At 44.9% G+C, this 25,216-nt stretch overlaps 1 protein-coding gene across 1 annotated transcript in view; it reads right to left on the bottom strand.

The window, feature by feature from the left end:
• Window positions 1-25,216, bottom strand: part of LOC126354716 (arylsulfatase B-like) — a 100,283-nt gene that overhangs the window by 3,002 nt on the left and 72,065 nt on the right. The window contains exons 6-8 of the mRNA XM_050004566.1: window positions 9,700-9,860; window positions 3,784-3,919; window positions 1,733-1,891 (exon numbers count right to left, since the gene is read on the bottom strand). Of these exons, the coding sequence (XP_049860523.1) occupies window positions 1,733-1,891; window positions 3,784-3,919; window positions 9,700-9,860 (456 nt within the window). The remainder of the gene's footprint in view (window positions 1-1,732; window positions 1,892-3,783; window positions 3,920-9,699; window positions 9,861-25,216) is intronic.

The raw sequence follows: 25,216 nt of genomic DNA, 5'->3' as shown, positions 1-25,216 counted from the left end.
AACGACTTGAAATGTGTATGTTGTTGGTCGTATTATATCGATATTATGTTCCTCCATTCTACCAAGATTATTCTATTAGACTTTGGATAGAAGATCATTCAAATGTAACGCGTAGTTTTGCAAGCGAATGCCTCATACCACTGTTCTTGGGATAGGGCGATGTATATTTCAAGAACATTTTCGTGCCGTTCTGAGCAATCGAGGTCACGTATATCCTTCCTCAGAGCGAAAATTCACACACCAAAGAAAACGCGGGACAAAAGAATGATCCAAATAGGACGGAAATCGGTAGAGACAAATGATCATAATATGAGGAAAGCTCAACGACTTATTGAGTAGAAAGAGCTTCACAAATGCCAAGTCAGTAACGAGTTGGTCCACCTATGCCCATTACGTAAGTAATATTAGGATTGGTATTGACAGGCAGTTCTTCGGCTTGGCATTGACTGACGGAGTTGTTGGATATCCCCTGATATCGTACCAAATCAAGTCTAAGTGGTGCGTTAGATCCTCGAAATCCCGAGCTGTTTGAAGCGGCCCGGCTCGTAACAGTCCAAACGAACTGGGGAGCGATTGGGCGACCTTGATAGCCAAGGTCCACCAAGAGAAGCTTTACAAACTTTCTACGCGTGCAAGCGGACATTATCTTGCTGAAATGTAGGCCTAGTATGACTTTCCTTGGAGGGCAAGGAAAGGGGGCAGAGAATATAGTCAATGTACCGTTGTGCTGTAACAGTGCCGCAGGTGAAAACCAAAGGGGTCTTATTATCAAATCACGTACACCAGACACACTCATGATTCTCGGGCCATATGGTGGACGAAAGTCAGGTTCGTGACCCACCGCTGTCCAGGGCGTTTCCATACGCGTCTACGCTCTTGAATCTGATTGACTGAAGCAAAATTGCCTTTAGTTATGACTCCCACATCGACCAGAGCCCTGATGACCGGCGAAGACCTGTCTGGGGAAGGGCTAGACAACAGTGGAGTTCCAACCTGACTGTTGGCCCACATACTGCTGGACACAAGGGGGTGGTGGTCAGGAATGCCATTTAATTTGATACCAGGACCCATTTGGTTGTCATCCACGTCACCCTTACAGCACAGCTATACGTCGACAATATTCCGTGCACCGTTTTGTTACCCTTCACGGCAAGCCCATCCCGGAATTATATTTCAGCAAGATAATTCCTGCCGGAGACAGCTTATCTTCGTGTTGTCAAAATTTACCTTGTTTAACATGGTCCCCAGTTGACAACGATTATGGGCAGACGCGCCAAGCAGCTCGGGATTTTAATGAGCTAAAGCGGCAATTGGACAGATTTTGGCACGAGGTCACCCAGGAGGACACAAAACAACTCTATCAGTCATGTCCAAGCCAAGTAACTGCTTGCATAAAGGCCTGGTGTGAACCAACTTATTGACGTGCTCAGTTTGTGAATCCCTGTCCCTTGAAGTAATCATTAAACTTTTCTCAACTGTAATCTTTTTATGCCTGCAGATGTACATCACATCTACAGATTCCTGTCCCGCTCGGATAATTCCTTTGTGGGTGGCGATTTTGAAGTGGCATAAACACTAAACTAACACCAAGCTGCTTCTTCGTTCTGTCACTCAGAAATTTACGTGATCGCTATTTGTGGAAGATCGGTCGTGTGAGGAAAACGCAACAGTTACGGGAGCAATCCACCACTACCAACAAATGACCAGCTGTCTGTTCACCTTCTCTTCTCACCTTTGACGAGCTTCCAGTCGCCAACCCTGATGGCAGCCGTCCCGTCGTCGTCATTGCGGTTGATCAGGACCTCAGTGCGTGGCCAGTCGCTGGCAGTGACGAGCGCATCCCATGTGTTCATTCCGTCCAGATCTGAAGGGATGTCCGTCACGTTTCCCCCTGAGCATCAAGATACTTCATCAGGAGAGCACTCTGTACAAGACTGGCACAACAACCGGGCTAGAATATATTTCCTATATCTTGCATACAAGACATACAAGGGCGATGTACTTGAGGACAATATTATGGAAATGGAAGAGGATGTAGATGAAGACGAAATGGGAGTTACGATACTGCGTGAAGAGTTTGACAGAGCACTGAAAGACCTGAGTCGAAACAAGGCCCCCGGAGTAGACAACACTCCATTAGAACTACTGACGGCCTTGGGAGAGCCAGTCATGACAAAACTCTACCAGCTGGTGAGCAAGATGTAAAAGACAGGCGAAATACCCACAGACATCAAGAAGAACATAATAATTCCAATCCCAAAGAAAGCAGGCGCTGACAGATGTGAAAATTACCGAACTATCAGTTTAACAAGTCACAGCTGCAAAATACTAACGCGAATTCTTTACAGACGAATGAGAAAACTGGTAGATGCGGACCTCGGGGAGGATCAGTTTGGATTCCGTAGAAATGTTGGAACACGTGAGGCGATACTGACCTTACAACTTATCTTAGAAGAAAGATTAAGAAAAGGCAAACCTACGTTTCTAGCATTAGACTTTGAGAAAGCTTTTGAGTATGTTGACTGGAATACTCTCTTTCAAATTCTAAACGTGGCAGGGGCAAAATACAGGGAGCGAAAGGCTATTTACAATTTGTACTGGATGGCAGTCATAAGAGTCGAGGGGCATGAAGGGGAAGTAGTGGTTGGGAAAGGAGTGAGACAGGGTTGTAGCCTCTCCCCGACGTTATTCAATCTGTACATTGCGCATGCAGTAAAGGAAACAAAAGAAAAAATTGTAGTAGGTATTAAAATTCATGGAGAAGAAGTAAAAACTTTGAGGTTCGCTGATGACATTGTAATTCTGTCAGAGACGCCAAAGGACTTGGAAGAGCAGTTGAACGGAATGGACAGTGTCTTGAAAGGGGGATATAAGATGAACATCAACAAAAGCAAAACGAGGATAATGGAATGTAGTAAAAATTAAATCAGGTGATGCTGAGGGAATTAGATTAGGAAGTGAGACACTTAAAGTAGTAAAGGAGTTTTGCTATTTAGGAAGTAAAATAACTGAAGATGGTCGAAGTAGAGAGGATATAAAATGTAGACTGGCAATGGCAAGGAAAGCGTTTCTGAAGAAGAGAAATTTGTTAACATCGAATATAGATTTATGTATCAGGAAGTCATTTCTGAAAGTATTTGTTTGGAGTGTAGCCATGTATGGAAGTGAAACATGGACGATAACTAGTTTGGACAAGAAGAGAATAGAAGCTTTCGAAATGTGGTGCTACAGAAGAATACTGAAGATAAGGTGGATAAATCACGTAACTATTGAATAGGATTGGGCAGAAGAGAAGTTTGTGGCACAACTTGACTAGAAGAAGGGGTCGGTTGGTAGCACATGTCCTGAGGCATCAAGGGATCACAAATTTAGCATTGGAGGGCAGCGTGGAGGGTAAAAATCGTAGAGGGAGACCAAGAGATGAATACACTAAACAGATTCAGAAGGATGTAGGTTGCAGTAGGTACAGGGAGATGAAGCAGCTTGCACAGGATAGAGTAGCATGGAAAGCTGCATCAAACCAGTCTCAGGACTGAAGACAACAACAACAACAACAACAACAATCTTGCATCATCCACACCTAGGGCAGCTTACGTACGTTGGTTTCTCTATCTTTAGGTGCATGAAATATTTTAAAGGGACAGGTTAGTTTTGATCACCCTTATAGGTCTCGGAAATCTTACGTAAGTTTGCCTCTGCACTTACGAACGAAAGTAAACAATCTTCTACTGTAGCACGTGTGGGCGGTGTGTTGCTGAACTATTTGCCGTGTGGCGCACTCACCAGCAGCAGCGTAAAGGGTGGGCAGCCAGTCGCTGATGTGCATCAGCTGGTTGGACACCCTGGGCGCGCTCCGCAGCAGTGGACTCCACACGAGGGCCGCCCCCCGGACGCCACCCTCCCACAGGGAACCCTTTAACTGAGACAAAAGGACACAAAACACAGCACTGCATCTCACTGTCATAACTGAGTACTGAAGTAGATATGTAGATACATCGGTGAGCTAAAAATATATGAGCACAAGCAGTACAGCGTATTGGTTCACCACTGGGAAGCAAAGTCGAAGCAATTGTGCGTTTCATTGAGTCAACAAGTCCTTGGCAGGTTTTCGAATGCATCTGACAACAGGCGCAATGCACAAATCGCGCCACTCCCGAAATTTTTGGTCCGGATGTTTGCAGTCGCGCAAAGCCTTGCAGACAAACAAAAACTACACGAAGCGGAATGTACTATGAGGAGGGCTATGCGAGAGGCGTTCAACGAATTCTAAAGTAAAGTTCTGTGCACTGACTTGGCAGAAACTCCTAAGAAATTTTGGCCTTATGTCAAAGCGGTAGGTGGATCCAAACAAAACGTCCAGACACTCTGTGACCAAAATGTTACTGAAACAGAGGATGACAAAGGCCGAAATGCTAAATGTCTTCTTCCAAAGCTGTTTCACAGAGTAAGACTGGCCAGTAGTTCCTTCTCTAGATTGTCGCATAGATGACAAAATGGTAGACATCGAAATAGATGACAGATGGATAGAAAAACAATCAAAATCGCTGAAAAGAGGAAAGGCCTCTGGACCTGTTGGAATACCAGTTCGATTTTACACAGAGTACGCGAAGGATCTTGCCCCCCTTCTTGCAGTGGTGTACCATAGGTCTCAAGAAGAGCGTAGCGTTGCAAAAGATTGGAAAAGGGCACAGATAATACCCATTTTCAAAAAAGGGACGTCGAACAGATCTGCAGAAGTATAGACTTATGTCTCAGACGTCGATCAGTTGTAGAATTTTGGAACACGTATTACGTTCGAGTATTATGATTCTTCCGGAGACTATAAATCGAATCTGTAGGAATCAACATGTGTTTCGAAAAAGACGGTCGTGTGAAACCTAGCTCGCGCTATTCGTCCACGAGACTCAGAGGGTCATATACACGGGTTCCCAGGTAGAAGCAGTGACTTCTGCAAGGCTGTTGATACAGTTCCCCACAGTTGTTTAATGAACAAAGTATGAGCATATGGACTATCATACCAACTGTGTGATTCGATTGAAGAGTTCCAAGATAACAGAACGCAGCATCTCACTCTCAATAGAGAGAAGTCTTCCGAAGGAAGAGTGATTTCAGGTGTGCCACAGGGGAGTTTCCTAGGACCACATCTATTCACAACATAAAAAAACGACCTTGTGGATAACATCGGAGGTTCACTGAGGCTTTTTGCAGATGATGCTGTAGTATATCGAGAGGTTGTAACAATGGAAAATTGTACTTTAGTACAGGAGGATCTGCAACGAATTGACGAATGATAATTGAACCTCAATGTAGACAAGTCTAACGTGCTGCGAATACATAGAAAGAGAGATCCTTTATCATTTAGCGATAATATAGCAGATCAGCAACTGAAGCAGTTAATTCCATAAATTATCTGGTAGTAGACATTAGGAGTGATTTAAAATGGAAAGACCATATAAAATTAATCGTCGGCAAAGCAGATGCCAGACTGAGATTCATTGGAAGAATCCTAAGGAAATGCAGTCCGAAAACAAAGGAAGTAGGTTACATTACACTTGCTCTCCCACTGCTTGAATATTGCTCACCGGTGCGGGATCCGTACCAGATAGGGTTGATAGAAGAGATACAGAAGATCCAACGGAGAGCAGCGCACTTCGTAACAGTATCATTTAGTAACAGCCAAAGCGTTACGGAGATGATAGATTAACTCCAGTGGAAGACTCTGCAAAAGAGACGCTCAGTATCTCGGTACGGGCTTTCGTTTCGAGAACATACCTTCACCGAGGAGTCAAGCAGTATATTGCACCCTCCTACGTATATCTCGCGAAGAGACCATGAGGATAAAATCAGAGAGATTAGAGCCCAGACTGAGGCATACCAATAATCTTTCTTTCCACGAACAATACGAGACTGGAATAAAATGGGGAACCGATAGAGGTACTCAAGGTACCCTCCGCCACACACCGTCAGGTGGCTTGCCTGGTTCAGACCAGATGAGTCAGGTGGCGAAGAAATAGACCTGAGCACACTAGCATGCTCCTCGAACCACCGCAGTACGATTCTACCATTCTGACACGGACAGCCATACTAGTCCAATAGATGCCATCACCGTCGGAGAAACCACCGAGGATGAAGAAATGCAAGTGGTTCGCAGCAGCCTTCCGGCAGTCCACAGCCGTGGTGGTGGCATCAGTTACAACCGTAAGATCAATGGAGGCCCAAGTGGAAGGTCGACACCCGAGAGCTGCACCTTTCGATCAGAGGTTCGCTTGGAGAACGGCATACCTGACCGCAACATCCGATACGGTGTAACAAGAAACGTGATTCACTGGGACAGACGACATGATTACGTGTATCCAAGGCAAAATATCGTTGACCCTGGGCGAAGTGCAATTGTAATTTTACGGTGATGTTACGTCAGTATGGGAATTCACAGTCGCTGTACAGTTTGTTCAGATACACTTCAGCCTACAACAGCAATCCATGTTACTTCCGCCACAGGTCGCGACTTATCCTGCTCTGCTGAGCGAGCAAGCTTCCGATCCGTACGTTCTGTGATCAGTCGTGGACCTTCAATAATTTGTCCCCTGCTAGTGGTTTCACTGCCCATCAGTCGGTTTTCACGTCAGCAGTACGCGAACACCCGACCTCCTGCGGTCTTAGAGTAAGCTCTTTTCCGAGCCCTGGGTCGTCACGATCTGCCCCTTGTCAAAGTCGGTTATGTTAGCGGATTTTCACATTTACAGCTTGTGTGGTAGTTAGAATAACTTATCATTTCCTTCCCTTCTGTCCTCACCGCCATCACTATGGCCATGGCCAGCGGTCAGAATTCCAGTCGGTTACAACAAAATTGCAGCTCTCACGATGTTCCAATATGGGCTGCAAAGCTTAACAGATACGCCGATGCATTAATGGGGATACGAACTCCGCTGCAAAGCAACTTAGTTCCAAATTTTGCCAGCAGGTTCAAATCTGGCGCTGTAAACTGTTTGTATGAGGTTATACGAGTTATATCCACGCTGTCATCTGACACGCCATAACGTAAGTGAACACCATGACTGTAAGGAAGAGAGAGAGTGGGCTTTTAATGAAGCTGTTTTATGTGAACGGCAGCAATTACAGTGCTGCACTGAGAAAGCATCGCCGACTGAAAATCTGAGGAGAGACCGGGTGACATTAAATGGTTTAAACAAAATGACAATTAAACTAGAAAACAGGTCTGAACTTAGTGAGGTACCTGGAAGAGTAAGGCTTCATATCCCGGTGAAAGCTGTTGGTGACGTTGATGTTGCCGTAACTAACAATGCAGCATGTACCCTGGTAATTCCGACAATTGACCATAGTCAACAATACGGAAAATTTTGCTGTCTGTTTTACACTGGTAGCTCTACAAGAAACAGACGGTGCAGCAACTGAAACTTCGATGACTCGTAGCAACGCTCTGAATTTCCTCTTCGGTTTTTGACATGGATAGAAGATGATGACACTCGGCCGGGTAATAATGCATGTAATGACCCCGAGGCACCTTTTACTCTAGACAGTGTGGTGAATGCACAGAATTGCCGAATCTGGGGTATTGTTAAATCGCATAACGTGCACAAGAGCCATATGTGAAAGTGTGGGTCCACAGGTATCTCTATTATCAGTGTTGTTCTTTGAAGTGAATACACCCAGAGAGACTGTCAGTTGTACAGTGACGCCTGTATGTCGTCGAGACCTCCTTGTACAGCATAAAATTCCTTCTTTGGGAGAAAGCAACTGTGTGGAAACCACTATTTTCATGAAACATGAGGCAACACCTCGTGTCGATGACCCCCTTACAGATCTGCTTGAAGCAGCTTTCAATGAACTTGGTATCTGAGGAGGTTTTATCAGATGCACGGCTTGCTACATCACCTGATCTGTATCCACGTGGCTTTTGGCTCTGAAGATAAGTGAAACAGGGACACGTTCGGTCTCTACCTGATGATGATGATGATTATGATGTTTTGTTCGGTTTCTGGGGCGATCAACTGCGCGGTTACCAGCTTCCGTACAAATTCCCAACTTTGCTCAATCCATTCTCGCCACTTTCATGAAGATAAAATGATGAGGACAACACAAACACCCAGTTATTTCGAGTCTCTACCTGATCTGAAGCCCAATATAGAGTAACAGGTTACTCGTGCGAGCAACTTTTGATGCCGTCGCTGTACAGATGCATCTCGTCGACGTCTCCGGTGCCCATATTGAACCAACTGTGTAGGAGGTGGTTAACAATAAAATCAATATTATGCCTTTCCGTCTTGTTTGATTTTTCTGTCCACGTCCCATTTTTTCCTTCTCATATCGAAGCATTTGTGTATCTCTTTCTTTCATTCACAGCGCCAGATTTTCAGCTTTTAGTCAAAATTGGAACTAACATTTTTTTACAGCGTAAATCTGTTACGCATTAACGCATTAGACTAATAATATAATTTCGCCGCCATGTGCTAATTACAGGCGAGACTGGACCTCTGTGAGTAGCTGCACTTTAATTACAATCACCTGGAATAAGGGGCGATCAAAAACAATCCGTGTGACGGCGTTGCTGCAGCGTATATACAACGTTGCACGACTTCGATGCTGATATAGACAAGGGATTAGAGTGGCATTATTGTCTTTCCGATGGGCCTGCAATGAATGCGGAAACGTGAACTACGGTGACGTCATTACCATACCCATCCAAACAGGACCAACGTGTCCTTTTTCTTTTCTTGGTTGCCAAATGACAAACACTGGTAGACAACCATCGAAAAGTGAAGTATCTACTTAGGGCAGCACGTCCGTAGAAAACGACCGTTGCGGAATGCTGTGCCAAGTTCCGTGCTCCTGCTTCGCTATAACGAACGACCCACCATCGCAGAGGTTACACCAGCTCAAATGGTAGCATCCGCTAACGCTTCGGTTCATACATTCGGAATTGGAAAATTAAGAAATTGTCTTTGCTAATGAGATAGGAGGAAACAATGCAAATGTTATCGAGAGTGACTTCCCTCAATACGTCATGTTAAATCCTAGACTATATAAACGGTAAACATTCCTACGTCTACACCTAACTTTACATGATTACTCTGCAATTCACACTTAAGTGCCGGGCGAAGGGTTCATCGAAACACATTTAAGCTACTTCTCTGCCATTCCACTCTCGAACAGCCCGGAGGAAAAACGAAAACTTTTTCCGTGAGAGCTCTGATTTCTCTTATCTTATTATTATGACAATTTCTCTCCCTACGTAGGTGGGTGGTAACAAAATATTTTCACACTCTGAGCAGAAAGATTCTGATTAAAATTTCATTAGAATGTCCCGCGCATTAACAAACGCATTTGCTTTAATGATTGCCAACCCAATTCGTGTATCATATCCGTCGCTTTCTCTCATCTATTTCGCGATAATGCAAAACCAGCCGTCCCTTGACAATTTTCGAAGTCCTAGGTCGGTCCTAACTGATGCGGATGCCACACCTCGCGGCAGTACTCCAGAATAGGGTGAACAGGCGTGGTGTAAGCAATCTATTTAGTGGATCTGTTGCATTTTCTATGTGTACTGCCAGATACCGCAGGTAAAGGAACAAAACAGAAATTAAACTGCTGTATGATCGAGAGTGGTCTGTTAGTTTCAAAACAATAACAATAAATTAGATTTCGTAACCATCTGTCATAACTGCAGTAACATTAACTCACCCCTCTGTGTGGGTAGTTGGAGCTCCAGTTGGGCTGATCCATCCCATCAGACGGCGCTCCATTGTCTGACACAAAAACGATGATGGAGTTCTCCAGCATCCCGCGTTTCTCCAGCGCCGCCACCACGCGACCTACGGACTCATCCAGCTTCCAGAGCACACCTACAGACATGCGAGCGAAAGGCATCAGTGTGCACCTGTGTGAGCACACTCTGTATTAAACAGATGTCTCCGCACGTCACAACTAGCGCACCTGCCGACATCACTTTACACGGCTGGCCGATCAGTTTTATGGCACATCGGGTCAGCAGAATTCGAATAGGTTATAAATGTAAACGCTCAAATATTTGTGGATTGCGGTATATTCCACAAGAGTTCCAAGTGTCTAGATCCACTGGCAGCAACTATCGTTTGCTCGAATTGCCAATGAAATGTTGAATTCATGATTGGTTAAATATAGCCTGCTACTACCAATCCCTTGTTTATTTTTTATACTAGCAGAGACTTTCAGCCATAGGACATTTTTAAGTTATTAGACGCAATTATTGGTTTAGCTACTGGTTATTTAGAGCTGATTCGTAAATAAAATCTGCTACAGATAATTTTTTTTCGGATCATGCGATGAACGATTACTTCAGCAGGAATGGAAACTACACTCATGCTCATAAATTAAGGACAGTGCTGGTACATGGTGAAACAACGCTCTGGTTGGCGGTTTGCGGGTTTAAATCTTCTCGTGATATGACCATGGGGTGCAATTGACCTGCTGTCGTCGCACGGTGGCACTGGCAGCAGTCCACATACGCAGAGGTGTGTTGGTGTATGTCAAAATACGGTGCAGCGAGTAAGTGTGCAGACGTTTTCAGACTTCCTAATGGTGACTGTGTGTTGAAAATGGCTAAAAGAACACACATTGATGACGTTATGAGGGGTGGAATACAAGGGCGACTGGAGGCTGGTCAAACACAGCAGGTCGTAGTACGGGCCCTCCGTGTGTTACAAAGTGTGATCTTAAGATTGTGGCAACATGTTTAGGAGATAGAGAAAGGGGCGTCCTCAGTGTACGACACCACAGGAAGACCGATATCTCACAATCAGTGCCCGCAGACGGCCACGGAGTACTGCAGGTAGCCTTGCTCGGGACCCTACCGCAGCCACTGGAACAGTTGTCTCCAGACACACAGTCTACAGATGACTGAACAGACATGGTTTATTCACCCGGAGGCCTGCAAGGTGCAGTCTACTGACCCTTGGTCACAGGAGAGCCCGTAAAGCATGGTGTCAAGAACACAGTACGTGGTCACTGGAAGAGTGATCCCACGTTATGTTCACGGACGAGTGCAGGTAAGTCTAAACAGTGATTCTCGCCAGGTTTTCATCTGGGAAGAACCAGGAGCCAGATACAAACCCCTTAACGTCCTTGAAAGGGACTCGTATGGAGGTCGTGGTTTGATGGGGTGGGGTGGGATTATGACTGGTGCACGTGCGCCTCGCATGTCTGTGACAGAGGAACTGTAAAAGGTCAGGTGCATCGGGACGTCATTTTGCACCAGTATGTCCACCTTTCAAGGGGTTCAGTGGGTCCCACCTACCTCCTGATGGATGAAAATGCACGGTCCCACCGAGCTGCAATCATGGAGGAAAACAGAAGGCATCATTGAAACAGAAGACATCAAACGAATGGAGCAGCTTGCCTATTCTACAGACCTAAACAACATAGAGCAGGTCTGGGCTACTCTCGGTCGACGTATCGCTGCACGTCTTCAAACCCATAAGACGCTTCAGGAGCTCCTACAGGCACTGGTGCAAGAATGGGAGGCTAGACCGCAGCACCTGCTCTACCACCTCATCCAGAGTATGCCTACTCGTTGTGTTGCCTGTGTATATGTGCAAGGTGATCATATCCCATATTGATGTCGGGATACATGCGCAGGAAACAGTGGCGTTTTGTAACCGAGTGGTTGTAGGAGCTACAGTCTGGAACCGCGCGACCGCTACGGTTGCAGGTTCGAATCCTGCCTCGGGCATTGATGTGTGTGACGTCCGTATGTTAGTTAGGTTTAAGTAGTTCTAAGTTACTGATGACCTCAGAAGTTAAGTCCCATAGTGCTCAGAGCCATTTGAACTATTTTGTAGCACATGTGATTCCGGACGGTTTTCTTAACTTATCACCAATATCGTGGACTTACAGATCCGCGTCGTGTGTGTTACCTATGTGCCTATGCTATTGGCACCAGTTTTGTGCAATGCCACGTTGTGTGGCACCACATTATGCAACTATACTTAATTTACGAGCATGAGTTTACATTATCGCAAGAATGGTGTGTTTCTTTGCCATTAGTACTTCTGAGACAACGTTAATAACATAGTGAAATTGTGTCGCCATAGTAATTCTATTTATAATAACTGTTGGTGATCTTCGAATAGCACAACATGCTGCAACATTTCCAGTTAATCAGCACTGGAGAGTATGTCGTGTTATGTAATCAGGTGCTGACCAATATCAAGGACATAGAAATTAACACTTCTAGTGGTACAAATTCAGAGTCCAACAACGGAAAGTAAATGGAAGTTCAGCACTTCTATACCGGATGATCATAATTAAACTTTCGACATTTAGCAAGTTGTAACAGGGAAATTAACTATCGTGCGAGCATCAAACATGGTAGCAGTAATGTCCGTGCGTCACAGCGCCACCGTCCAGTTCCGGCTGTGACCACCTGCTGCCGTGATCACTTATCTCACACACCCGACCAGTCGCAGTGCACTTGTTAACGTGTCAACATGAGCTTGGACAGAAGGCGCAGGGCAACATTGGTGAACCTCTATTATCAAAACAACAGTAATGCTACTTCAAGAGTATCGTCTGCTGTGCGGAGCATGCTGAAGAATTTCGAATCAACTGGAGAACTGGCCGTGGCTCCGGGAGGAGGCCGACGATCGGTTGCACCACAGGTGGTGGATGTAATCGCTGTCGCTATGGCAAACAACGCTGCGCCAAATTTCCGATCGCCAGGCAATGTGCGTGATGTGTCACGACAATTGAACATGTCGTGGTCACCTGTACGGTAGGCGCTCCGAACCATTCTCAAATGGTATTCGTACAAGATCCATACCCTACAGCAGCTTGCACCACAGGACGAACAACGACGTGTTGATTTCGCTCTCCATTTTTTCGCCAGGATTGAAGTTGACGAAGGGTGGTCCTGGACATACGAAACTCAGTTTTCTCTCAAGGGTGAGCTGAACATACAGAATTGGCGAGTGTGGTTATCTTCACCTCCAGTCACTGTGCATGAAGTTCCTCCGTATAGTGAACGTGTCACCGTAGGGTGTGGCTTTACGGCTACCTTTATCAATGGCCCATTCTTTTCTGAGCAGGTTGTCGCTCAAGTACCAAAGATGTGCAGTGTCACTAACCAGCATTACTGCGATGCGCTTCGCCAGCATGTCATACACGCCCTACAGGAGAGATACGCATTGAACTCAACAGTTTTCATGCAAGATGGGGCTCCAGCGCACATCACTCGTGATGTTCACCTGCTTCTCTGAAACGCATTTCCAAACGATCGAATTATCAAGCGATCGTTTCCAAATACTTGACCAACACGATCACCTGCTCTCACTACCTGTGATTTCTGATTGTAGGGCTGCCTATAGGACAGGGTTCACCAGGAGAACATCCGTACATGTGCTGATATGAAGCGCAGCATATAAAGAGAGATAGCGAGCATACCTAAGGACATGCTTCGTTCTGCTGTGTAGAATACAATCCGGTAATTTCAATCTCTTCAGGACAATCAGGGTCGCCATATTGAGCCCCTTTTACAGCAGTAATGGTGCCGGTATGTGATGAGATGATGTAGCCTAGCAGCACATTAAAAGTTTTCCAATTGATTCTTCATTACAGCCGTCCGCTGTGGCCGAGTGGTTCTAGGCGCTTCAGTCCGGAACCGCGCTGCTGCGACGGTAGCAGGTTCGAATCCTGCCTCGGCTATAGATGTGTGTGATGTCCTTAGGTAAGTTAGGTTCAAGTAGTTCTACGTCTAGGGGACTGATGACCTCAGATGTTAAGTACCATAGTGCTTAAAGCCATTTGACCATTCTGCATTACTTCTCTTCACCAGTTCTTGACATTAACGCTTAAAAGTTTGACCCTCATGGGGTAATTAGTTTCCGTGTTATAACGTGTTAAATAGGGAAAGTTCAATTATAACCACCCACTAGAGGAAGGTTAGTGGCACTCAGGCTTAAAACTTTGATAGTCTTCGTGGCTCAATATCACCCACTTTCCGTTTGAACAAGTATTGTTCGAGCCCGTACATCACCACCTATATAAAAAATTTCTTTGTTCTCTCGTACCACGGCCTCTAAATTCATTCCGTGCTTTCTCGAAATTTTTCCGACTATTTTTGGGCTGTTCGGAAAACCTGTGTTTCAGCAGTGTGGGACCATCGTGTGTTTTTCGTGTTTCATCCATATTCTGGACATGTATTCATTTGCGTTTGTTGGATAAGTCAGGTTATTGAATTGTGTTCAACACAGTTGGGAATGATATTGTTTGCGCTATAACGAACAGAAGGGACTTGTGTTAATTCTTTAACAGTCAAAAACGATTTATTTTGAGTATCAGCGCTTACGGTATGCGCCAGTCAATAGTGGCTGTGATATTTATTTAAATACACAACTACTTTATGACACTGTGTCTCACCAACATCAATTTGTTGTAGCTTTCCCCATCACCTTGACTCCATTCAGGTACCGTGAAGTTCCAGGTAACTGTGTTCTACAACTTTACCTTCTGAAATGTCATCGACGAATGCGTCCTCCCTCCTAGACAACAAAAGGCCGAAAGCAGTAATTGTGATCGCGCTTTAGATCAGTCTGTGGTGCCAGAGACGTACTTCAGAAACATTTTATTTTGACAGTCGTATGGACTCAACTGGCACTAATGTCTTAATTTATCTCATGACACAAAGACAATGATAACAGGAAAGAATGTAGCTTCGTATCCATACAAATTACAAATTTTAAGAGTGTGGGACACGTTATGACTGCACATAATACTAGTCAGGGTATTTAATCATACAACCAATTACAGGAGGTTTAGTGTAGCAAAGGAAATGTGTTGTAAGGAAACACTTTACACATGCGCTGAGCGTAACTTAAAGTGACAAGAGAAATAACTGACTAGTCTAGGAGTGTAGCTTTTGTTAGAAATAAAGAATGCATTCAACAGCATCACAGCGTGAGAGTTGTTAGATGTCTGTAGATCAACAATTCCGTCTAGTCCTTTCTACTCTCGAATTTTTGTAGTAGTGTAATAATTAAAAAGAAAAACTTCGTGTTCTCTCTTACGGCAGGTCTTCTCATGGGGGCACGCCTCGTCAGAGAAGTCCACCACATAAGCGTCTAGGGAAGTGATTGCAGTGGTGGTTTCCCGTTGCCTTCCACTGATGATGATGAAATGATAATGTGGACAACACAGCACCCAGTCCATGAGCGGAGAAAATGTCCGGCCCAGCTGGGAATCGAACTCGTGCCCCTTGGTGTGACAGAAAGCGGCGCTGACCACTCAGCTATCGGGGCGAACAGTCTAATAATTATGTACGGGGAAAAAAACCACCTTTCGAATGATACGGAAATCGATATATGTGATGTAAATGTGTAGACAAACAAATAATTACAGTTTAAGAAAAAAATGGAGATTTTTTCAGGATGAAGAACTTCTCAAACTGAGCAAGTCTTTAACGCGTTGGTCCACTTCTGACCACATAAAAGGCAGTTAATCGCCTTGGCACTGATTGACAGAGTTGCTGGATGTCCTGCTACGGGATACAGTGCCAAAATCTGTCCATGTGGTGCCTTATGTCGCCATAGTCCGGAGTTGGTTGGAAACGTTCTCCAATCGTTCTTAACTGGGGAGAGATCCAGTCACCTTTCTGACCAAGGTGGGGTTCGGCAAGGCCGAACACAAGCAATATTTTTCTGAACTGTAAGCCCACGATGTCTTTCAAGGAACAGCAATAAAACGGAATGTAGAATATCGTCGACGTACCGCTGTGCTGTAAGAGTGTTGAAGATGGCAGCCGAAGGGCTGCTGGTATGTTGCGAAGCGGCACTCTACATCATCACACGCAGCTGTCGGGTCGCATGGCGGCGTACAGTCAACTTGGTATCCCACCACTGTCTGGGGCGTATCCAGGCACGCCATCGGCCTTTAATCTCATTGGCTGTAGTCGGTTTGCGTTCCGTGATGTGTCCGCCTTCGAACTGAATCAGGATGACCAGCGAAAATGTGCCATGAGACGTCCCAGATTGCGGTGGGATTCGAAGTTGACCGTCGCCCACCATACGGCCCAACACACATCAGTGATGGTTTGGGCTGCCATCTCACTTCATAGCAGGACCCCTTTGGTTGTCAACCTAGGCACCCTTGCAGCTCAGCGGTATTCCAACGATATTCTACGTCCCGTTTGGCTGCCCTCCACCCCCTTCTGTTCAGCAGCTCCTCATTAGTTACACGATCTACCCACTGCATCACATTTAAAAAACTTTTTTCTTGTCTAAACTGTGTATGATCCACGTTTCACTTCCATACAAGTGTGCTCTCCAGACAAACACACTCCGAAAAGACTCACTAACATTTAGATCAATATTCGATGTCAACCGACTTTCTTTCTTCTGGGACGCTTTTCTTGCCTTTGCCAGTCTACGTTTTAAACCCTCTCACTTCGGCCATCGTCATTTTCCTGCCAAAATGGCAAACCTCAGCCACTTCTTTAAGTGCCTCCTTTCCTCATCTACTTCCCTCAGCACCGTCAGACTCCATTCGAATACATTCCTTACCTTTGTATAGCTTTTGTTGACGTTCATCGTATATCCTTCTTTCATTACACTGTTCATTTCATTCAGTTGCTCTTGCAATACTTCTGACGGAATCTCATTTCCTATATTTCTTCTCCATGAACTTTACTCCCTTCTCAAATTTTAAAAAAATTCAGTGAAAACGATTAAATAAACTCTAGTGATCGTTTGATAACAGCAAATATGCACACGAAATGTTCACAACGTCCAAGGTAAGATACGTACAATCGGAATCTTAATATACATAGTTCTTGTAAGACATTGAAGGGTATCAGACGTATGCCATATTCCTTGACTTCCTGAAAGCGTTTGACTCGGTGCCCCCCTGCAGACTCCTAACTAAGTTACGAGCATATGGGATTGGTTCCCAAGTATGTGAGTGGCTCGAAGACTTCTTAAGTAATAGAACCCAGTACGTTGTCCTAGATGGTGAGTGTTCATCGGAGGTGAGGCTATCATCAGGAGCGCCTCAGGGAAGTGTGGTAGGTCAACTGTTGTTTTCTATCTACATAAATGATCTTTTGGATAGGGTGGATAGCGATGTGCGGCTGTTTGTTGATGATACTCTGGTGTACGGCAAAATGTCGTCGCTGAGTGACTGTAGGAGGATACAAGATGACTTGGACAGCATTTGTGATCGGCGTAAAGAATGGCAGCTAACTCTAAATATAGATAAATGTAAATTAATGCAGATGAATAGGAAAAAGAATCCTGTAACGTTTGAATACTCCATTAGTAGTGTAGCGCTTGACACAGTCATGTCGATTAAATATTTGGGCGTAACACTGCAGAGCGATATGAATTGGGACAAGCATGTTATGGCAGTCGTGGGGAAGGCGGATAGTCGTCTTCGGTTCATTGGTAGAATTTTGGGAAGATGTGGTTCACTTGTAAAGGAGATCGCTTATGAAACACTAATACGATCTATTCTTGAGTACTGCTCGATTGTTTGGGATGCCTATCATGTCGGATTGAGGGAGGACATTGAAGCAATTCATAGGCGGGCAGCTAGGTTTGTTACTGGTAGGTTTGATTATCACGCGAGTGTTACGGAAATGCTTCAGGAACTCGGATGCGTGTCTTTAGAGGAAAGGAGGTGTTCTTTTCGTGAATCGCTACTGAGGAAATTTAGAGAACCAGCATTTGAGGCTGACAGCCGTACAGTTTTGCTGCCGCCAGCGTACGTTTCGCGGAAAGACCACAAATATAAGATAAGAGAGATTAGGGCTCGTACAGTGGCATATAGGCAGTCATTTTTCCTTCGTTCTGTTTGGGAGTGGAACAGTGAGAGAAGGTGGTAGTGGTGGTACAAGATACCCCCCGCCACACACCGTATAGTGGAAGCGGAGTATGTATGTAGATGTAGATGTAGACAATGTTTACAGTCCTTGATTTAGTTGTGACATGATTTGAACTTGATTTGTGCTATCCTGCAAAGCTAAATTTACGTATAAGGCAATGTTTCCCGCTATCTCTATGAACCTTCATTGGTTAGTGATAATCTTCACAGATAAAAACTTTCCTTAAAGATATGAAAAGTGCACGGAGTTGCTGGAGGAAATCAAAATATACACGCCCACATCAAGTCCTCTATGCAGGTAGAGACGAAAGGTGCCTTGCCCTTCTCTGTCGTCCTTGGCCACCGAAAAGCAAATGGAAGTCTAAGGGGCAATAGTTACCGAAACTCGTCCTGCACGGACTGATATCTGCACGCTAGACTCTGCCACCAACCAAAAGAGAGAAGATCTTTCCTGAGGACGTTGGTGCTTCGTACGGAATCGGTTTCAGACGCTAATAATATGACGCAAGAATTGTGCGCCTATTGCTACAACAACCGACAAATTTCGGAAGCCTTTTACCGAAGACACTTCAGGAGCAAGATGCTGATCAAGAGACGAAGAAACTTATCTTTTTGCTTTTCCATGGGTCAGTGACAGAGAAGATTAGCCAGCCCACAAAGAGGCATAAAATCGATTCAGTTTTCCGGTCATAGCAAAGATTCGGCAACTCATAAGAGCTGTCAAAGATGGTCTAGACGTTAGGGACATGCAACACCATGTGTGTGTACGTGTGTGTGTCGACTGCTTTACGCTGGACAGACTGACCGCAGTATTGATCAGCAACGTTTACAACGCGAGAGGTGATTACGCCTACGGTATGCCGAGAAATCAATGCTAGCCGAATTTGCTCAAGAAAACAAGCACTGAACTACCTTCGATAAGAGACTTACTATAAAACGCGGAAACGGTTTCTCGGACTGTGTAACACATGAGACGATCGAGATAATAACATTCAGCAACATCCTCAAAAAGACTCTGGCCCACATTACCTTATACGATGCTGGACTAGTTACCAGTGACAGCATAGGTTGTTTCACCGCTATACGACGTGTTAGCGGTATACCTGTAAGTGCAATGCTGTTGTTAGTAACAGAGAGCAGTGTGCTAAACATTACATCAGTATTTACTTCATTTTCAGGCTAATAATTAAAGCTATTAGGAGTAGTATCTTTTTAGCATGGTTAGCACCTCCAAGTACATGTGGCAAGAGTAAGCCATCAATGCAAATTTCCCCTCACCATTAGGTCAGTGTTGAAATGTGGATGAGTGGATGCAAAACGATGAGTTTATACTGATAGGTGTAGTCCACTTAGTGGTGCTGTTATGCATGCGTGGAAGAGATCAGGTAATAAATTATGTTAGCTGTTTGCGGGAAGACAGTAGGATGCAAAACAAACAGAAATGGGTACATATTAAAGTACCAATGATCACAAGGTCTTCACTTGAGAAACCCAACAACCTGCGTGAGGACAATAGCAGCAACCAAACGACAGTCACCATTTGAGAATGGTCGAGAAAGACACACCTGTGAGCTCATCGATATCTAACTACTAGATAAGAATAGAAGGACGTGAAACTTTTATTAAGTTATATCACCATGAGACCGTGGATTTGTTCAAATTTTCTTAAGTTTATCACCAGGTTCCGAATGTCCTCTCTGGCAATGAATGTCGTGCAGTGAATGTCTAACTATGTAGCTGTAAGCCATGAACCAATTCATGTGGTAAACATTCTGGAACATCCAGAGTTCGTGCACATATTGATAAAATTTTAAAAAAATATTCTTAATAAAAATTATAAGGAATGAGCTACACAATATGCCTAACGATTGAATATACTTGCTATCTTTTATACACTCAAGCTCATAAATTAAGGATAACTGAAAAATGTGGTGCCACACAACGTGGCACTACAAAAAAATGGCGAGAACAGCATAGGCGCATGGGGAACAAACACCACATGGGCCTGCAAGTCTACGGTATTGGTGATACGTTGAAAAGACCGTTCCGAAATACATGTGCTACAAAACGCCGCTGTTTCCTGCGCATGTAACCCGACATCAATATGGGATATGATCACCATGCACACATACATAGGCCGCACAACGGGTTGGCATAGTCTGGATCAGGTGGTCGAGCAGCTGATGGGGTATAGCCTCCCATTCTTGCACCAGTCATTGTTGGAGGTCCTGAAGTGTAGTAGGGGTTTGAAAGTGTGCAGCGATACATCGACCGAGAGCATCCCAGACGTGCTCGATGGGGTTCAGTTCTGGAGAACAGGCAGGCTACTCGATTCGCCTGATATCTTCTGTTTCAAGGTACTCCTCCACGATGGCAGTTCAGTGGGGCCCGTCGTTATCACCCATCAGGAGGAAGGTGGGACTCTCTGCACCCCTGAAAAGACGGACATACTGGTACAAAATGATGTCCCGATACACCTGACCTGTTACAGTTCCTCTGCAGGAGTGGAGTGTAAGCGCACCAATCATAATCCCACCCCACATCATCAAACCACGGCGCCCATACAGGTCCCTTTCAGGGACATTAAGGGGTTGATATCTGGTTCCTGGTTCACGCTAGATGAAAACCCAGAGAGAAACACTGTTCAGGTTATACCTGGACTCGTCCGTGAACACAACCGGGGACCACTGTTCCAACGACCATGTACTGTGTTCTTCACACCAGGCTTTACGGGCTCTCCTGAGACCAGAGATCAGCGGAGTGCACCTTGCAGCTCTCCGGGTGAATAACCCTTGTCATTTCTGTCGTATGAAACTGTGTGTCTGGAGATAACTGTTCCAGTGACTGCGGTAGGGTCCCAAGCAAGGCTACCTGCAGTACTCCGTGCCTCGGTGCGGGCACTGATGGTGAGATATCGGTCTTCTTGTGATGTTGGACACTGTGGACGTCCCGCACTGTAACGCCTGGACACGTTTCCTGTCTGCTGGAATCATTGCCATAATCTTGAGATCACACTTTGTGGCACACGGAGGGCCCATGCTACGACCTGCTGTGTTTGACCAGCCTCCAGTATTCTACCTCTCATAACGTCATCAATATGTGTTCTTTTAGCTATTTTTAACATACAGTCACCATTAGCACGTCTGAAAACGTCTGCACACTTACTCGCTGCACTGTACTCTGATATGCACCAACGAACCTCAGCACATGTGTACTGCTGCCAGCGCCACCGTGCGGCGACCGCAAGTGAGATGCACCGCATAGTAATACCACGAGGCTTTTTAAACGTGCAAACGGCCCACCACTATGTGTCAGCATTATCCTTAATTTATGAGCATGAGTGTATATGCTTCTCTACTTACATGATCTACCTACATGGTTCTGATAATGGTGGTTTAATTAATTTACACAATATTTCGGCTTTTTCGTACGTGAATGAATCCATGTGATTTCTATGTAAAGCATGCAACTCCATAGGGTCGCCTCGTCCGCTATTGCATCACTGTTGCTTATACAGAACCTTGCTGATGTTACTGTCATCGTAAGTTTGATACCAATCTACATAGCAGTCTATTAAGCCCATGTCTATTCATGCTTCCATGACTTCTGTAAGATATGTCTATTTTAACCTATTTACTGTGGTGAAACTTTTGTGTCTGTCTACAGTCCTTACCCTCGCCCCCCCCCCCCCCCCTCCCCACACACACACTCATCTGTATTACGAAACTAACAACTGTTCGATACCTAAGGGCGGGTCCTATCAAGCCACCCCCATCTTTCAGTCAAGCATTAAATTGCTCTCCTAATTCGATTCGGTACCTCTTCAGTGTACCCATCTTCGCTGTTCTTCTATAGCATCAAATTTATGGTGCTACTATTTCGCTTTGTTTGTACTATTAATCACTTCTGTGTGCAAATTCTGCAGGTACGACCGACCCAGGGACCAAGATGCAGCCCTCATTTTCACAAAATATCTTTAGCACTTTAATTTATATTAGGTGAATCGCCAGTCAGTTTTTTTTTTGTCAAGAAGTGTCGATCATTTTTGGCATAAATACATTTATTGATATGGCGTTAAAGAATCCTTATCTCTCTTCAAAGCTCACACGTTTCCCGGGGCTCCCGAAATTCTTTGAAACAGCTCTAAAAAGCCTTTTTGCATGGTGATCATTCGACTCGTCGCTCTCGCTTTTTTTCCATTTCATGGTTTCTTTCTGATAACTCTAATCGTGTTTCTTTCAGGGGTACTTACAGCATCAGAGACAGCAAGAAATGGAGATATTCTGTGGGGGAGGGGGGGGGGGGGAGGGGAATAGGCAGCCTGACTATCAACTGGAATGCATGAGACCAATGCGCGGAATGGGCACGTGCGTTATCCTGCTGGAGCTGCCAGCTCTTTTCTGGCCATAGATTGGGTCGTCAGCCACCCACAGCATCATGAAGGTGACAAGCGACGGTCTGGCAGAATTCCTTTGTGATATTTTGGCATTGCGAGGCGTATCCTTGATGCAGTACGCCTACAGAGTCGAAGAAAACGGACAACGCACCCGCAGACACACATCTCACTGCCTGTGATCATAGTCGTCAGGAAAATGGGGCTACTTTTTTGACCGTCTAGCATGAGGACCGCGCTTTTCCATACGGCTTCACTTCTGCTTCTTTATCGACAGTTTCGGCATACATTTCGCGGACAATGTCCCCATGCAAAAATAGTGGTCAAATTTGAATTTACCGATCCGCTGTTCAGCCTAATGTCACTCAGAAGTCCTCACGCTATGATACGATATTCTTCAACGACCACAGTCCGCATTTCCTAAATGACTGTCATTTCGGCTCCTTGATGCTCAGTCTGAACGTGGTTCGATGTCTATTGATGTGCGGCCATCTTTGAACTGGTTGCACAGCTTCCCTGCCCGTTGAGTTTCTCATCGCATCTTCTCCGAAATCCTGTTTGATTCCCTTGATTCCCACTTGGACATCGCCGACGTTTTTTCAAAATCTGATGTAATATCGCTGCTCAATTTGTTTCGCCATTTTACAGCTTATTGGAATCCGACAAACCCTCACTGAACTTTCTTACTCATGGGTCTGACTGGTTTCGCTTGTGGGAAACAAATTCACGGCTGCGTAAGTCCCAAGTCATATCCAACGTAGAAAGTCTGCCGCACTTATTAGTTTACGTGGGGAAAAAGATGTTTTGAGCCTTTTAAAACATATCTCATAAACACAGAAAGCAGGTGGGATACAGTGCATGCAAGTGATCACCAGGAGTGCAGAAACCTGCGGTATTTATCTGAAAACTAGGATTCGAGCTACTAAATGAAATCACTGATTTTAGCGTGGCTACGTAACTTTCGCTTCCTAACGCCACGACAGAATCTTTCCGTAAGAGCGTGCAAAAATTTAACAGAACATGGAGGATGCTCCGCTGAACAATTTGAGTTAGGGAACCTGGGGTCTGAGAAGCCAGCGTAAAGACATAATGGGAATAAAATCACAGTCCTGTGTAGTTCTTTATTTACATTTGTTACAGTTAACTGCAAATAGCATCACTGACATAATGAACGTACCATTTGTACTGTATCTTACAAAATGTGCTGGAACGAACCGTCATCAACCTCAATGCAAGCATAACATCGGCGAACAAGATTCTGACGCATCCTAACAAGTATCATTGGTGGATTTCTAATAACGTCACAGGTAGCTACATTACCGGCAACTAACTCCATCTCCGTATCCACTGTGGTCTCATACACAATTGACTTTAGATATACCGATAGGAAATAATGAAGGTCCATGGACTAGAATCACCCCTTCCAATACAACTACAAGGGAATACTTCCTAGTTACCGGGCTCATCCTTCTAGTTTCCTTGCAGGAAATAAAGAATGTACATGTAAATAAAAAGAGCATGTTAGTTGTAAACAAGCGTGAAAACAGTAATGCTAGACAACAAAGTAGACAATAAATAATCACATTGATGTGATGAGGATGAAATTATGGTGAGAACAACACAACACCCATTCCCCGAGCGGAGAAAATCCCCCATCCGGCCTGGAATCGAACCCGGTCCCGCTTGCATGGGAGGCGAGCACGTTACCACGCATCCTTTTTTTTTTTTATTAGTTCGTTGCGTTTGGTCTGGGCGGACGTCACAAAACATCCGCTGAAGTTGATCGTTGACTCCTAGATTCAACTTTTTTTTTATTACAGAGAACATGCAGCCTTCTGAGCGAACACGCTGAGCTACGGTGCCGGCATGTAAGGGGGCGGACAACGAAGTAGACAAGACTACTTTCGTACCTCCTTAAGCTGGCTTCTCCGACCCTAGGTTCCCTGCCTCAAGCTGTTCAGTGGAACGCTCTCTATGTCGTGTTCCATTTTTGCACCCTCTTACGGAAACACCCTGTAACTCGTGATAGTACTGTTCTTTTGTTAATCCGAATTCGGGAGCAGCATTCCTCCTGGATGTGGCTAGTTAATTTTAGTTGTTATTCCCGACTACGTTCAGAATTGGAAGCGCAGATACAGTACAGGTAGAATGAATGGCTAAAAGCCTGTTCAAACGGTTCAAACGGCTCTGAGCACTATGGGACTTAACATCTATGGTCATCAGTCCCCTAGAATTTAGAACTACTTAAACCTAACTAACCTAAGGACATCACACAACACCCAGCCATCACGAGGCAGAGAAAATCCCTTACCCCGCCGGGAATCGAACCCGGGAACCCGGGCGTGGGAAGCGAGAACGCTACCGCACGACCACGAGATGCGGGCTAAAAGCCTGTTGCGTATACATTTTCAATGATAGATTTTGGATCACGGGCCCCAATAATGAAATCCCACGCGAAGTGTTAGTTAGCATTTAATTGCCAGATATCGACGATACCAGACGAGTGGTAGCCATAGATGAAATAGTTTAAATGTATGTAGCAGGTTCAGGTAATTTTGCGCGTTTCAATGTCATTTCGATCTCTGTGTGCGCGATGGCACTAGCTTCAAACGGACCGCACACCACGCAACGGTGCCCGATAATTGCGTCAGATATTACGGCACTCCGAGGAAAAATGGTTCAATTACAAGTTATGTTTTGCAGAAATTAATTGTTAAATTAAACATTGCGATAATGAACGACATTTGCAGAAAACACAGAAGGGCTTCGGCCATCGAATACTGAATGTGGAGTAGCATCATGCGCCAATTTTGCGGGTGAAGAGCGTCCGAAATTTCGAATGTTGAATAACTGATATTGATATTTCAGCGAAAATTACATCTAGCTCCGAAGATTGCAGTGGTGTGATGCTACACTGCCAGAAAAAGAAGAAGAGAGGATTGTCGTGAACTTAATTGT

This window comes from Schistocerca gregaria, chromosome 3 (genome assembly GCF_023897955.1).
Source record: "Schistocerca gregaria isolate iqSchGreg1 chromosome 3, iqSchGreg1.2, whole genome shotgun sequence".
Lineage (NCBI taxonomy): Eukaryota > Metazoa > Arthropoda > Insecta > Orthoptera > Acrididae > Schistocerca > Schistocerca gregaria.
Note: the sequence above shows the minus strand (reverse complement) of the source record. Positions and strands in the feature narration are given on the sequence as shown.